Raw genomic sequence first — 12,620 nt, 5'->3', positions numbered from 1 at the left:
AGAGTTCCAGAGGGCATGTATTAGAGCCTCAGCTCCAAAATCTGTGTGGTTGAACCTAGGTGTCCTCAACTATGAAGCAGAGACAATAGTAGTACTTGCATCAGGGTTATTGAGAGAATTAAATGAGTCAGTATGTATAATTTGCTTGGAACTCTGCCCTGAGTATAGTCAGCACTGTGTGTGTGACCCCGAGTGAGCACAGAGGAGATGTTTGTCGGGGGTGACTATATTTGTCAGGTGTAATGGTTCCTTTTGTGTGTCAACTTGGCTGGGCCCAAGTTTGGTCAAACATCATTCTGGATGTTTCTATGAGAGTCATTTTGGATGTGGTTTACATTTAGATGGTGGACTTTGAAAGCAGGTTGGATAAGTCACACTCACATATTGGAGATCAGTCAGTTGAAGGCCTGAAGAGAACAAGGGCTGACATTCCCTCAACCAGGAAAGAATTTACCAGCAGATTACCTTTGAACTTAAACTTCAACTCTTTCCTGAGTCCCTAGCCTACTGGTCTTCTGCATCAGATTTTGGATTCACCAACCTCCATAACTGTGTGAGCTAATTTCTTAATTCTGTTTCTATATATACACACATCTTATTGGTTGTTCCTCTGTAGGACCACCCCTAACACAGTATGTGTGGACACCGAAGCTGTACCTGAAAAGAACTTATAATTTTTAAAGTTTAATATATTTCTGGATTTTTATGCCCTTTTAAATTCACTGTGTTCTTTGCATGTCTATGTACATACCAATAAAAAAGATGATATGACAAGATAGCTAAGAGAGTGACTAGGCACTTTCTATATTAATCACAGTCTTTAAAAAACACTTACATTCTGCATTCACATACCATGTTTTAAAATGATACTGACATTATCCATCTGTGGGAATTTTCACCATTATTTATAATTATGAAGATGAATCATTTTTTTCAGGAAGTGAGAGTAGTATCTTTAATAAATGGAATAAAATTATAATAGGTTTTGGTAAAATGAATGATTTTAAAAAAACTGAATCACTATGTTAAAACTGAGCTCCACAACTAGGAAATCAGGCAGATATGTTGGCAAGAGTTCAGCCAAGTTAAAAGACGGGCAGATCAAACCTTAGGAAAAAAGTTAAACAAGTTGGAAAAGCAAATAAAGGTTTGAGGAACAACCGAGCAGCAGCTATCAAATCTAAAAAGGGTTACTGTGGAGGGGATGGAGACCAGCTGTTCTCTAGCTTAGCTGAGCCCAGACAAGAACAAAAATAGATAAGAACGGCAGTGTGGCAGACCATTTAGAGCTAGGCTTCTGCAGTTAATTTGGTTAGAATGGTTACTTAGGATGTTCCAAATATACTTAAAAGTCTTTAGAGTTGGTTAGGTTTACCTTTTCTTGGTGTGAAGCCAAGTGGAAAACCCAGATCTAGATTTCTCGTGGGGTCAATCAGGATTGCCTGGGTGTGGGGTAGAGCTTTGGTAAAAACTACAGGCTCCATTTCTATGAAATGATAGGAAGTGGTTTCCAGGATGTGCTGTTAAGAATAAAAGTACCATCAAAAGGGAAAATGCATAATAGTAGCTACCTTCAGTATGAAAGATAGGGAAATAATGTATATGTGTGTGTATATATAAATACATATACATAATATATATAGACATAATATGTACACATAAAACATATATATATATAGATATAGATATACAGAGATAGATAAAAACTGATAAATATATGTATTTGGTTTTTTTTACTGGAAAAGAAGGATAAACCAGAAATTAATGAATATAGTTATCCTACTAGAGAGGTAAGATAGCAGATACTGGAATTTCTCTGTGTGCATTTTTGTTAGTTTATTCGTTTCCTATTGCTGCTGTAATTGACCACAAATTTAGTGGCTTAAGACAACATGAGTATATAACTTTACAGTTCTGGAGGTCAGAAGTCCAAAATGGGTCTCACTGGGCTAAAATTCAAGTGTCAGCAGGGCTGGCTTCATTGTGGAAGCTCTAGGGGATAACTTGTTTCCTTGCCAGCTTGCAGAGTCCACCTGAATTCCTTGGCTCATGGCCCTGTTCTACATCTGCATCTTCAAATCTCTCTCTGAATCTGACCCTTCTACCTAGCTGGTCTACATTTAAGATCTTTGTGATTACATGTGTCCATGGGCTCATATAGGATAGTCTTCTTATCCTCAGATCAACTGCTTAGTAACCTTAATTCCCATTTTGTCCTGAGATATTCCATATTCACCATGTCTGGGGGACCGGTATGTGCACGTCTTTGGAGGTGTGTGTGGGAGCATTATTCTGCATGCCATACTTTATGAACCATTTAAATGTTTATTCAAAAATAAAACTGAATCAAAAAGGATAACAAAAGCAAACTCTAAAATTGAATACAAATAGAAACAAATGGGCTTAACCATATGTCAAAAGGAAACATAACTGTATTGGGGAGGAAACAGACTAGATTCAAGCAAGCTTTTTTGAACACAGGACTTTGCCAATATACTGGAATTATTTTAAAGACTGAAATAATTGCAAAGAAATCTCGATTTTTACTGAATAAATTTGTTGTTGGTATTAGTTATAGTGAACTCAAAACTACCTTTTTGTATGTATTGTAGGGTAGTGTAAATGTTGTTATGGGGAGACAGAGCATTCACTTTGGAATAAGGGAGACAGAAATTTGAAATGCAGGAAAGTGAGAAGGGTGCCTGTGGAATGGGACTTTTTATGTCCATCCCCTGAAATGGCATAGATTGACACCACCAGGAGCAAGCAGCACATCTACTACCTTGGTTTCTAAACAGCTTTCATTGGTAAGAGAAATCAAAGCCTCCTTAAAGAGATGTCTAATTTCAGATGGAACAGGTTTAAAGTACAAGGGGGGACTTCCCTGATGCCCAGTGGTTAAGAATCTGCCTTGCAATGCAGGAGACATGGGTTCAATCCCTGGTCAGGGAACTAAGATACCACATGTCCTGCAGCAACTAACCCCACCTCCTGCAATTGCTGAAGTCCACACATTGCAATCAAGATCCAGCACAGCCAAATAAATAATATATAAACAATAAAATAAAGTTTTAAAAACTAAAGTACAATCAGAAAAGCAAAAGAAAAACTTCTATTTTTGCTTTATTGACTATGCCAAAGCCTTTGACTGAGTGGATCACAATAAACTGTGGAAAATTCTGAAAGAGATGGGAATACCAGACCAGCTGACCTGCCTTTTGAGAAACCTGTATGCAGGTCAGGAAGCAACACTTAAAACTGGACGTGGAACAACAGACTGGTTCCAAATAGGGAAAGGAGTACATCAAGGCTGTATATTGTCACCCTGCTCATTTAACTTATATGCAGAGGACATCATGAGAAACACTGGGCTGGAATAAGCACAAGCTGGAATCAAGATTGCCAGGAGTAATATCAATAACCTCAGATATGCAGATGACACCACTCTAACAGCAGAAAGTGAAGAAGAACTAAAGAGCCTCTTGATGAAAGTAAAAGAGGAGAGTGAAAAAGTTGACTTAAAGTTCAACATACAGAAAACAAAGATCATGGCATCCAGTTCCATCACTTCATGGCAAACAGATAGGGAAACAGTGGAAACAGTGTCAGACTTTATTTTTTTGGGCTCCCAAATCACTGCAGATGGTGACTGCAGCCATGAAATTAAAAGATGCTTACTGCTTGGAAGGAAAATTATGACCAACCTAGATAGCATATTAAAAAGCAGACATTACTTTGCCAACAAAGGTCCATCTAGTCAAGGCTATGGTTTTTCCAGCAGTCATGTACGGATGTGAAATTAGGACTATAAAGAAAGCTGAATGCCGAAGAATTGATACTTTTGAACTGTGGTGTTGGTGAAGACTCTTGAGGGTCCCTTGGACTGCAAGGAGATCCAGCCAATCCCTCCGAAAGAAGATCAGTCCTGGGTGTTCATTGGAAGGACTGATGTTGAAGCTGAAACTCCAACATCAAACTCCAACATTTGGCCACCTGATGCAAAGAGCTGACTCTTTTAAAAAGACCCTGATGTTGGGAAAGATTGAAGGCAGGAGGAGAAGGGGGTGACAGAGGATGAGATGGTTAGATAGCATCACTGACTCAAGGGACATGAGTTTGGTTAAACTCTGGGAGTTGGTGATGGATAGGGAGTCCTCGCATGCTGCGGTTCATGGGGTCACAAAGCGTTGAACATGACTGAGCAACTGAACTGAAAGCCAACAATACCTAGTGGGACCAAAACGTTAGGATGTGCTTAAAGATCCATGGAGACATGTCCAAAAATTAACAACTTTCACTGGCCCAATGTAGAATATTTGAGTATCAAACAAACCAAAAGATAGTAAGATTTTGAATTTAAAAAGGAGTCTTTTATGTTAAAATATAGGCATTTGAGGTTGGAGGGACAGAACTTTTTAAGAGAAAATGGAAACTAATAAATATAAATGAAATAATAAATTTGGAAAGCCACTTTTCTGTAATCATGAATGTAATAATTGTTTCAGGCAGGATAATGGATGTTAAATTTTAGATGGTTTCTAAATCCTCTTCCTTCAGAGAGCAGTGAGATTATATTAATCACGAAAGGAAAATTATTAATTTACAATAGAGAAACCTGATCAATATCACCTTAAATGATCAAACAATAATGAGGCGAACCGATATTTGTGCCTCCTGATGTGATAAAATGGGAAGGATTATTGTTGTTTAGTCACTAAGTCATGTCCAACTCTTCGCGACCCCATGGACTGCAGCCTACCAGGCTCCTCTGTCCATGGGATTTCCCAGGCAAGAATGGTAGAGTGGGTTGCTGTTTCCTTCTCCGGGGGATCTTCCTGACTCAGGGATTGAACCTGCATCTCCTGCATTCGCAGGCAGATTCTTGACTGCTGAGAGACCTGGGAAGCCCCCAAAGATAGTAAGATTTTTAATTTAAAAAGGAATCTCTTATGTTAAAATATAAGCATTTGAGACTGGCAGGGACAGCACTTTTTAAAGGAAGAATGGAAACTATTAAATGTGAAAGAAATAAAAAAATTGGAAAACCACTCTTTTATAATCCTCCATGTAGTAATTGTTGCAGGCAGCCCAATCAGCGGCTGTTAAAATTATTTTAGATGCTTTAGAAACCATTTTCCTTCAGAGAGCAGTGAGATATGTTATTAACATACGGTGGTATTTACATGTTTCAAAATATCACCCCCTCAGTTACTTTTTAGTTAAAAAAAAAAAAAAAAGACTGATTTACAATAGAGAAACCTGATCAACATCACCTTAATCAAATGATCAAACTTCACATGACAACAATGGGATGAACTAGTATTTTGTGCCTCCTGATGTGATAAAATGGGATGGGTACAATATCAGTTATATGATATTCTTGCCAAGAACACTTCATTTGACTCTAATCAGGAGGGGGAAAATTGGGCAATTACAGATGTAGGACCTCAAGATTAACCCAAATGTAAACTGAAGCATCACAGGGACAATCGTGATTCAATTTGTGATCCTCAATTAAGAATTCTAAAAATAGAAGAGCTTTAAAAGACATTATTTGGACAGTTAAAATTGTACATGGGTTGTATATTGAGTAATTTTATATCGATATTAAATACCTTGCATATAAAGTGTTCCTGTAGGAAAGAGTCTTCTTAGGATGTTTATGTTGAAGAATTTGGGGATAAATTCAGCATGGTGACAACTTCAAGTGATTCAGGGAAAAGTATGTGTACAAATACATATACAGACATAATGAAAGGGGAATGAAGGCAGCAAAATGTAAATAACTGATAAGTTTTGGTGACTAGAACTGGTTTTTACTTAAAATTTTCTAATTTTTTGTAGGTTTGATTTTTTAAAGTAGCAACTTGAAGAAAAATTCCTTTATTGGGCCCATGGGCTTCTTATTTCCCTTTGGGCTGATTTTGTTTATATTTCAAGTTGTTGTGAATGTTTTCTTTTTTCTTAATGTTTGTGGTTATCTCTTTGGAAGTGTCTCCCTTGACTTTCACATCTAAATTTCTGGGCAATATGATTCTTCACATACATATAAACAGAACTTTAATGAAAGCAATGTTGTATGTCAATCTCTATGGAGCTCCAGTTGATAGGAAAAACATTTGAAAATAAAATGGACACATAGTTACCTGGTTTAGTGATGATACTCAATATGAGTGTGTTTTATAATTTTCTACATCCCTTAAAATATTACTTGATAGCTGATTCCCACTAGCTGTTTTACACGTGGTAGTGTATATATGTCAACCCTAATCTCCTAATTCCATCCACCCTCACTTTCCCTGTATCCAAATGTCCCTTCTCTACATTTGCATCTCATCCCTGCCCTGAAAGCAGATTCATCTGTACCATTTTTCTAGATTCCACATACATGCATTAATATATGATAATTGTTATTCTCTTTCTGACTTTGTATGACAGACTTTAGGTTCATCCATACCTCTTCAACAAATGACCCAGTTTTGTTCCTTTCTACGGCTGAGTAATATTCCATTGTAGATAGGGAATGTGGGAGGGGCGCCAAGAGGAGGAGATATAAATATACATATAGCTGATTCACTTCCTTGCAGAGCAGAAACTCACACAAAATTGTAAAGCAATTATCCTCCAATACTTGTGGCTTCCCTGGTGGCTCAGGTGGTAAAGAATCTGCCTGCAATGCAGGAGACCTGGCTTTGATCCCTGGGTCAGGAAAATTCCATGGAGAAGGGCATGGCAACCCACTCCAGGATTCTTGCCTAGGAAATCCCATGGACAGAGTTACCTGCTGGGTTACAGTCCATGGGATTGCAAAGAGTTGGATGTGACTGAGCAACTAACACTTTGGCTTTGATTTTTGATAACACCAACAAAGGATACAGATTTCCATGCCCTCCCTCAGACCTGTGAAGGGTAATAATCTCTGAGCATAGAGCCTAGATCTGCATTTTCATCAGATTTCCCACAGTCTTTTGAGCACTGAAATTCATGTCCCTGACACATCTTTAAGGGCCTCCTCCTTCTCAGGACTCAGTCTTACAACCTCTAGGGAAAGCTCCCTTCCCTTATCTCCTCTTCCACCCTGGTACATCCTTTTACCATCTGCAGTGATCTTCATAGATTTTCCTCCACTTATGATGGGGTTATGCCCTGAGAAGTCATTGAAGGTTAAAAACATTTTAGGTAAAAGACTGCACTTAATTCATCTAACCTATCTTAAACGTGCTCAGAACATTAAACATTAGTCTACAGTGGGAAAAGTTACCTAACAAAAAGCCTATGTTGTAATAAAGTACTGAATATCTTTTGCAAGGTATTGAATACTGTACTGAAAGTGAAAAACAGAATGTTTGTTAAGTGTATCAGTTGTTTACCCTTGTGATTGTTTGGCCCAAAGCCACTGCCCAGCATTCCAAGAGAGTATCAGTATCATATTGTATATTGCTAGCCTGGGAAAAAATCAAAATTGGAAATATTGTTTCTACTGAACACATCTCACTTTCACACATCATAAAGTCAAAAAATCCTGAGTCGAACCATCATCAGTTGAGGACCACATACTGGATTTTCCCCTTGTTTCCCACCTTCTCCGTGAGCACTGAATTCACATTGTTCCATGTACTCTGTAGAAGCACCTTACCCAGTCTCACACCTAACTCCTGCTACTCATCCAGTAGGTGGGACAGTATTTCTTTTTTAAACAAAGTATGGATTTTTTTTTAAAGGTATCTCTGCTTCCCCCACCCCCTGCCACCCCCTGCCTCCTCAAATGCCTTTCTGAGATACTGGGAGCTCTGGCAGAAACTCTGAGAATATAAACCAGATTCATACTCACTGGGGTTTGCAGCCTCTAAAGCAGGACTATTAAGCCCTAAAGCCAGCCTCCATGGCTTGGTAGCTATGTGACATAAGGAAATGGCAGCCTACTCCAGTATTCGCTTATGCAAAAAAGGGGATAATATCAGTACCTACCTCAAAAGGTTGTATTGAAGGTATTTACATATATAAAGAACCTAGAAAAATCACAGTAAGTGTTTATTCTCTTCATCATCTTTCCATGGACTATCAGACCTGGATCAAATTCTGCTTTCAAAATGTTAATGATGAGCCTTTATAAAAGAATATCTTTCTTGCTTTCTTTGTGTCTCTCGTGAGTTCAGGTTTCCCTAGGACTCCTGCATGCCCATGCTACACATATCCTGTGGCCTCCAGAGCGCTGGCAGAAACTAGAGTCTGTTCTTCCTCCAGAGCGCTCGCCGGTTCAGAGTGAAGAGGACTGCCTTCAAGGATCCCCCTAAGCTACTGCCACGGGGAGGCACCACGGCCGCCAGTCCCCGAAGTGGGGTGAAGAACAGCACTGAAAAGGGCAAAGCTTCTTGCAAGAAATATTTCTATCTCATTAAGATGATCTGTATTATTAGAGTTTTAAAATATTAAACAGTGTTAAATGACACCTGATTTTATGTTAAATTGTAATACTGTGTTTAATGTCCCCAAAATGCAGACTTTTGGAAATATGGCAATTTTATTCCTAAATGTCTCAAGGGGGAAACAGTTTGGATTTTTATGCATACATGTTCTATTCATTGTTAGATTTTGATTTGGGAGCTTTCTGCTGGAAGAATATGAAAACTAATATTTGATGAAAGTAGATAACTATTCGTTTACTCTTAAGACGGAGCATGAAGAAACATTATACACATAGTGATAGGAAAAACATTATAATTGACAGGATCTACAATGCAGTGACTGCCAGTTAGGAAGAACAGCAAACTATGACACAAAAATAAAACATTGATTTGTTCAGGTACTGTTTTGGGTGTTTATCATTAAACCGGTAATAGTCCATTAATAAGGAATATATTCTTTCTTTTTGGAAATAAAGAATTAAAATGTTGGGGAACCAGGTCTCTCAGTATTTTTACACAACCAAATCTTTCTTCCTGGCCCTCTTTTAATCCAAAATCTCTTAGTAATCTCATGCCTATTCACACTGATGAGTAAACCTATCTTTCAGTATTTGGCCACTATTTGGTACAATGTTCTGAGTGAAATGGAAAAATCACTTCAACCAAGTCTGATTGTTTTTTTTTTCCCCTCCTAGTGATTTTTCAGTGCTCCTGTCTATAGTTCTGAAATCACCTACTAAACAGGGGGGGCAATACTGACAGATTTTATCATTGTATAGCTAAGAAGGTGGATTCTCTGTATGCACGTCTGCATTTATGAAGGCTTTCTTTTTTTTTTTTTCTTCCCATTGGTTGGAGGTTTGTGCTTGTGGAAACTGCATCTCTAGATCAATCTCCGCTGCATGCCTGGTCTCGTTTCCTTTTGTTTCATCAGCAGATAAGATGCCAGACAAGAATTGACCATCTTGCAAATGTGGACGCAAACTCATTATTAGCTAGCAGACACAGAAAGAGCAACCACAAAAAACATATGCATATTGAGAGCATATGTTACTAATAATAATTCATTAGCATCATAATAGCTAGTTCAACGCACATCAGTGAATACTTATACACTAAGATTGGTCACCATTATCATTTTAAAAAAAAAGACGTGCTTAATATCTCTTGATGAATCTATATTATCCTTATGAGTTCTTCTATTCCACTTCCCTCTCTTCCCCAACATAAGCTTCACACTCTGGCCTTTAACTGCAAATTACCAAATTCTCATTGCTATTTCAAGGCTTGTAACTTTTTTCCCTTGGTAAAGTGCATCCCCTAGGATTATTTGTAAAATATTGAGTGCATAAAAGTATTAACCCTTTAGTTGCTAGAACATAGGAAAGTTCAGGGACTATGGAAGATAGGATTGGGGGAGATAATGAAGCGAGACAGAGAAGGAACAAAGGGGTACCTGGATTAGCTGCTACTTATCCTGCTATGGCTTCCCTGGTGGTTCAGATGGTAAAGTGTCTGCCTGCAATGCGGGAGACCTGAGTTCAATTCCTGGGTTGGGAAGATCCCCTGGAGAAGGAAATGGCAAACCACTCCAGTACTCTTGCTGGAAGATTCCATGGAAAGAGGAGCCTGGTAGGCCATAGTCCATGGGGTTACAGAGAGTCATACACAATGGAGCAACTTCACTTTCACTTTTCACTTTATCCTGCTATGGAAGAATTTGGTATTTTAACAGTTCAGCAAACGGTCTGTCAGCCTTATTACCTTATTGACTGACTGTGTCTTCCTATTCCAACTATTAATTCAAGATTGTAAATCTCAAGACAGGAGACAAATGCTCTTTCTATTTGCTTTTGTATTCTCAAACCATCTAGCACATAACCAACAGAGTTAATATGTGATGCTTGTTGAACAACTCAGCTCATAAGCTACCTCCTCAAAGATGCAACTCTTGGCAGAGATTATAACTGTGTTACCTAGTATGTACTTTCATGAGTCCATCAGTCACTCTAAATATTAAGAAGAAAGAGTTATTAACTGTCCACACTCCCAGGGCACAGCAAGAAGTCATAGACCCAGTAGCCCAGTGTTTCTGTGAAAGAGGCCTATTAGCTTATATTCATAGCTATGATCCAGGGGCAGGCTTCTAACTAAACACATCTAAGAGGTAATCCTTTCCAGAGACCTCAGCAGGCAGGCACTATCATGGCACTCTCCATCTGTTACATTCCAGAGCACCAGTATCTCCCAGAGAAGAACCTTACACATGTCTGGTGCCTTTGTTTTTTGTGACTGCCACTCTTGGGATACTCTTTGATCACCTGACTCTGATGGCCAGCAGTGCTAGCATTCATGTGTCCCACAGAACTAACATTTGGAGAGTCACTTCTTGGCTGAATGTCACCCCCGGGCAAGGCACAGATAGGTGCCTAAAATAGATGACCACTGTTTCTGGGAAAGTGACCTGTTTGCTTAACCCGGAACTTTGGTCTGAGGGCAGGGGTCTGGTTTGGCACACATCTAGGGGCCTTCTGAGATAAGGACACCAGGATAGAGGTGGGTGGGTGCCTTATTTGTACTCTCCCTCTGCCTCATTCCAGGTTGCCAACATCTTCCAGAAGAAAGCTTGTATGACACTCTGATTTTTGTGACTGCCACACAAGAGACCCCTCTAGATTGCATGACTCTGGAGGACAGTAAGATTTACACTTGTGATCCCACAGGACTATATGCATTTACATACTTTAAAAGCTGCTGCATGAAGGCCTAGCTTCCAAACCACTTAAATCTAGGTGCTGACTGAAATCCTCCCCTCCACTGACAGGTCTTGGCACATCCTCAGCTAGCAAGAGCCACTAGATATAAGACAGACTGCAGGGACAATCACAAAGGATTGAGAAATAACCAGCACTAAGGCAGAGCAGAACAGTAAGGTTTATCTCCTTCACATGGCTACTCCTTTAAGACTGGTAGACATGGTTGTTTTATTGAGTGCATAGAAACCAACATGGAGAGTCAAGGAAAATGAAGAAATAGGAATATATTCCAAATGAAAGAACAAAATAAAACCTGATAAAAAGTTGATAATGAAACAGATAAATAATTTACCTAAAAAAGTTTTCAAAATAGTGGTAATAAAGATGGTCCCCAAACATGGGAGAAGGATAAATGACCACAGAACTTCCACAAAGAGACAGAAAATATAAGAAAGTAAAGCAAAGAGAAGTCACAGAGCTAAATACAATAACTGAACTGAAAACTACACTAGAGGGATTCAGTAGCAGACTAGATAGATGAAACAGATGAAAGGGTCAATGGAATTGAAAGCAGCGCAGTGGAACTCACACAATCAGAGCAGCAAAAAGAATAAAGATGAAAAAGTGTGAAGATAGTCGAAAGGGATTATGGGACAACATCAAGCAGACCAATGTTTACATTATAGGGGTCCTATAGATGACTTATTTGAACAATGGCTGAAAAATTTCCAAACCTGAGAAAAGAAACAGACATCCAGATTCAGGAAACCTAGAAGTTCCAAAAAAGATGAACCTAAAGAGACCAAAACATGTTATAATTAAACTGTCAAAAGTAAAGACAAGAAGAAAATCAAAGCAGCAAGAGATAAACAACATGTTATACAAGGGAAGATTGTTAGCAGGTTTTTCAACAGAAACTTTGTAGGCTAGAAGGATGTGACACAGTATACTTGAAATCCTGAAAGAAAACAAACAAAAACTTCCAACCAATAATATTCTACCTGGCAAAGTTGTTGAAGGAGAGGGAAAGAGTTTTCCAGACAAAAAGTAAAGGAGTTCATCAGCACTAAACCAACTTTACAAGAAAAGTTAAAGAGACTTCTTTAATCTAAAATGAAATGGTACTAATTAGTAACAGGAAAACATGAAAGTATAAATCTCATGAGTGAAGTTAAATAAATAGTAAAATTCAGAATAATCTAATGTAAAGGTGGTAGATGAATCATTTATAAAACTAGTATGAAGGTTAAAAGACAATGCTAATAAAAATAACTATTAGTCACAATAATTAAAGGATACCCAAGATTAAAAAAGAATTGATACTTTTGAATTGTGGTGCTAGAGAAGACTCGTGAGAGTCCCATGGATTACAAGGAGATCAAACCAGGCAATCCTAAAGGAAATCAACCCTGAATGTCCATTGGAAGGACTGATGCTGAAGATGAAGCTCCAATACTTT

The 12,620-nt window shown here is 38.4% G+C and overlaps 1 protein-coding gene across 2 annotated transcripts in view; it reads left to right on the top strand.

Moving 5' to 3' along the window:
- IMMP2L (inner mitochondrial membrane peptidase subunit 2) overlaps positions 1 to 8,899 on the top strand; it is a 916,360-nt gene extending 907,461 nt beyond the window's left edge. For both annotated transcript variants that reach the window (XM_070468515.1, XM_070468517.1), the window contains exon 7: positions 8,157 to 8,899. In XM_070468515.1, coding sequence (XP_070324616.1) covers positions 8,157 to 8,294 — 138 coding nt within the window. In that variant the 3' untranslated portion in view covers positions 8,295 to 8,899. The remainder of the gene's footprint in view (positions 1 to 8,156) is intronic.
- The last annotated feature ends 3,721 nt before the right edge of the window (positions 8,900 to 12,620 follow it).

Source organism: Odocoileus virginianus, chromosome 1 (genome assembly GCF_023699985.2).
Source record: "Odocoileus virginianus isolate 20LAN1187 ecotype Illinois chromosome 1, Ovbor_1.2, whole genome shotgun sequence".
Taxonomy (NCBI): Eukaryota; Metazoa; Chordata; class Mammalia; order Artiodactyla; family Cervidae; genus Odocoileus; species Odocoileus virginianus.
The sequence above is the reverse complement of the archived record's forward strand: the minus strand, read 5'-3'. Positions and strand labels throughout refer to the sequence as shown.